Genomic DNA, 3,663 nt, shown 5'->3' on the forward strand with positions numbered 1-3,663 from the left:
CAGAAAAAAAAAAAAAAAAAAAAAAAAAAAAAGGGGAGGGGGGGTGGGAGAGTTAAAAAGTTATTGAAATAATCCAGAAAAGATGGTGAAAGACAAGAATGAAATTACTGCAATATACAGGGTGATTAATAAAAGTAAGCTGAACAAAGATATGAATGTCATTTAGTTTTCTCAAACCAAAATACAGAGACATTAATGCCACTGAGGATTTTTGAACTATGAACATGCCTAATCTACCAAGTAAAACCCTGATTATCTAGTACAGTACAACACTTGACCTTGGCCAGATTTGTACATTTCAAACTCCATAGGAAACAGATTTTAATTTAAAAAAAAGACTAGAAAAACAATTGGGGGGAGGGGTACAAAAGAACATAGAGGCAGAAATACCTTATTGACTTCTCCCGGATCATCATCTTTGAAAGTAAGAAATTTAATTTCACATGACTTGGTCAAAGGCTTATACATGTCCCAAGGCTGTCCGTCCACAAGAGCCAGAATGGACTTCCTGCAGTACCACTCACTTAAATCTGGGAATTTAAAACAGATTGAAGATCTAACTCTAACAAAACCCAAGTGAAAAATTACATGTTTAAGTGCTACGTTAAGAAATAAAACAACAGAAAGGCAAGATTCTGCAAGCTGTCTTTTTTGGGGAGAAAAAAAAGATTTGTAGCCAATACAAAAATAATTCCCAACACATCCAATGTATTGTTAATTATTAATGAAATTACCCAAACAAAAATCATTAAGGCTAAGTCTAACTTGAAATTAATCTGTCAATTATTAAGTAATAAAATAGTTTTCCAAGAGCTATCCTTAAATATTCAGAGAGCAGCATCCTGGATATACTTGGCTATATGCACACACAACTTAGAAGGGAAAATATATAAATATACATCCCAGTAAGTCTGTTCTAGATGGGTTTGGGGTCTTGCTCCCAAACCATCTTTACTTCCCTAACATGGACTCTTCAAGTTAAATACCACAGTTACCAGTTTTTATTCAATAATTATCAGTATGAATTCACACATAAACCAATCAGCTCTGGTCTGTTATATGACTCCAGAATGCAACTCCAACTCTGATTAGATGTTTTTTGAGTACCCAGCTATTCACAGAAGTGGTCAAACCACAGGTCTAAATAAGTTCCATAAGGCGGGGATCATGCCTATTTTTGCTCACTCGCCAGTATAGCTAGAGACTAGCATCAGGCCTGAAATCACCAGGTACTCAATAAAATTTACTGAATGACTGACAGTATGAGTGACAAGCAAAGTCTGAGGGCAGCGGTCATGCTAAGAGTGGTTCAGAGGCTTCATCTCTACATGTGATGTGTGTAAAACTCCTTAAGGGCCTGAGCTTTGTCTTAGCCTCCTCTGTATTCCTAATGCCTATCCTACGGCAGAGGTTCAATAAATGCTTGCCAAACAAGTAAGCAATTATAAGTACGAATTCAAGCGCCAAAGTAAAGGAAGATTGAGAGTACACACTCGGCAGGTCAGCTTAAGCTTTTAACTAAAGTTAACTACTTAAATGGAATCATTACTGAGTTTTCCAAAAATCTGAACAATGCAGCCAGTCATATATGAGCGAGCATGTAGGTGTACATATCTACTTTTTGTTCTTTCAGAATTTAAACGTTACCAGTTCTATCAAAGCTACTACAAAAGCATTTTGATCGAAAATAACAGAGAGGCCTTGTGCCCTTCATTTCCACACTAAATCACACACAGGGCCTTGTTTTCCCCCGTAAGATATGAACACAACAAATATTTTTACCCCAATCACATTCACCCCATGCACTCACACATTTACTACATGTACATGTAAATGTAAACAAAGACACAACACACAGAGGCAAGTGGTGAGCAGATAAAAGACTTAAGTTAGGCTATAAAGAGCAGGAAAGGAAAAGAAGGCCAAAAAAAAGCTGATCATCTGAGGCCAGGGCAGTCTCTCCACCCCAAAATCCTTTAATGGGACTCACATGGTGACTGCTCCCATTACACCACAGTGTGTCTAAAAGGGGCAAGCACACTAGTAGCAATGCTTTCAGGTCTGCCTCCTGCAGGAAACAATGACAGCCCTCTAAACTCAGCCAGATTCCAGCAAGTCCCAGGACAACCTATGCGTTACAGCACCAACCTTTCAAGACCCACAGTGCCCTCAACTGCTAAGCCCGCAGTGAACACTCACTCAGTAAGATGCTAGATAAAGGAGAACTTCCGGGAACTTCAGGGAGCAATTACAGCATCTTATCTCCTCTGTACCGGTTCTTCTCCTGATTTATGCAAAATCTTCAAAATGGTACCCTGATTCGTTACTTACGCATGGCACAGCTATAAGGAGTTGAAATGTTTTTATTCATGACAAAGACAGTGCCAGGGTCAAATTTCCCAACGTGCTTAACTTCAATCTTCTCAGTTCGGGGAGTTAATGATAGCTGCCTGGTTTTCTCTTTGTTAAAGAGATCATTCTGCATTTCTGTCAGTTCGGTCGGTGACAGCTGAGAAGCAGGTGATGTTGCTATAAATCCTGTGCAGAAGTTACAATAAATGTGAATACTGACCAAAAAAATAATATATTGCCCCACCCTGTTCCCCTCCCGTATCACCATCCTCCAACAAGGAAAGAATAGGAGGAAAGGGAACTTTAAACGCTGTTCACCAAAATGAGTTCAGAAGTAAACTTAAACCCCTTTCTAATATTAATAATTAAAACGCCCACGGAAAAGAACTGCAGCCTGCCCTGATCCGCGCCTTTACTTCAAGTTTGCTCTTTCACCATCAGATCGCCACTTCCCACCAGTTTCCTAGGTCGTATTCCAATCTGGGCTTTACAATAAGGGGCAAAAAGTAACCAGGAAGTGGAGTCAAAACCAGACCAGTCATTGGAAACGTGAGCAAAACTGTCGCTTTGAAAAGGTCTTGAGGACAAGAAAGCTCCACGAGGCTGCAGGTCCCACGCCAAAACTCTCCATATGTAGAGAGAGAAATGCTAAGCTTATTTTCCAATCCCCAAATCAGAGGATTTGGCAAGGCATGTACGAGTCCAATGGAAAAATAAGGACACGTTTGCACCGGGACGTGGTCTCCCTCCTAGGGGCACCCCAAGATCCTCCCGCGGCCCCGCCCCTGCCCTCCCCGTTCCTCTCGCGTCCCGAGGTATGTACCCCAAGGCCGGGAAGGGGCGGCCAACACAACAGGGACTCAAAAGACCCTCCTCGGCCCCCAACCCCGCGGGACCCCCCAGGACCCGCCTCGGGCCCAATCTGGGCAGACACCATCCTCTAAGCCTCCCTCCCTGACCCTATGGCCGCTAAAACTCACTCCAGCCAGCCCCGCCGCCGGGGGCGGCCCGCCAGAGCCGCCAACCCCAGACTCCCACGGCCATTGCCTCCTCCGCGGCGCTAGGAACCTCCGCGCGCAAGTCCTTCTCCGTCTTCTTCCCCGGAAACTCCGAGCGCGCACCCCAGGTTCCGTCGGACAGTTTTGTTCCGGGCCGGGCTGTCGGGCGGCATTCGCCACCAGGGGGCGCGCTCGCGCCTCGCTGATAGTCAGTCGCTGGAGGTCTGGAGTCCAGAGCCCGGCTTGTTCCCGGCGCGCGGAGGATGACCTGGAGGTCCTCGGCCCCAAGGCGCCCTGTCGGCCACCCGGTGGG

General features: G+C 44.6%; 1 protein-coding gene across 2 annotated transcripts in view; it reads right to left on the reverse strand.

Annotated features, from left to right (window-relative positions):
- The window catches only part of MRPL39 (mitochondrial ribosomal protein L39), a 23,646-nt gene extending 20,190 nt beyond the window's left edge, over positions 1 to 3,456 (reverse strand). Inside the window, exons 1-3 of one of the 2 annotated variants that reach the window (XM_024732031.1) lie at positions 3,333 to 3,448; positions 2,332 to 2,538; positions 391 to 530 (exon numbers count right to left, since the gene is read on the reverse strand). In XM_024732031.1, the coding sequence (XP_024587799.1) occupies positions 391 to 530; positions 2,332 to 2,538; positions 3,333 to 3,396 (411 nt within the window). In that variant the 5' untranslated portion in view covers positions 3,397 to 3,448. Of the gene's footprint in view, positions 1 to 390; positions 531 to 2,331; positions 2,539 to 3,332 lie in introns of both variants that reach the window. The other variant, XM_024732030.1, reaches the window with a different exon arrangement.
- Between the last annotated feature and the right edge of the window lie 207 nt (positions 3,457 to 3,663).

The sequence above is a fragment of the Neophocaena asiaeorientalis genome, unplaced genomic scaffold, assembly GCF_003031525.2.
Source record: "Neophocaena asiaeorientalis asiaeorientalis breed wild unplaced genomic scaffold, Neophocaena_asiaeorientalis_V1.1 scaffold55, whole genome shotgun sequence".
Lineage (NCBI taxonomy): Eukaryota > Metazoa > Chordata > Mammalia > Artiodactyla > Phocoenidae > Neophocaena > Neophocaena asiaeorientalis.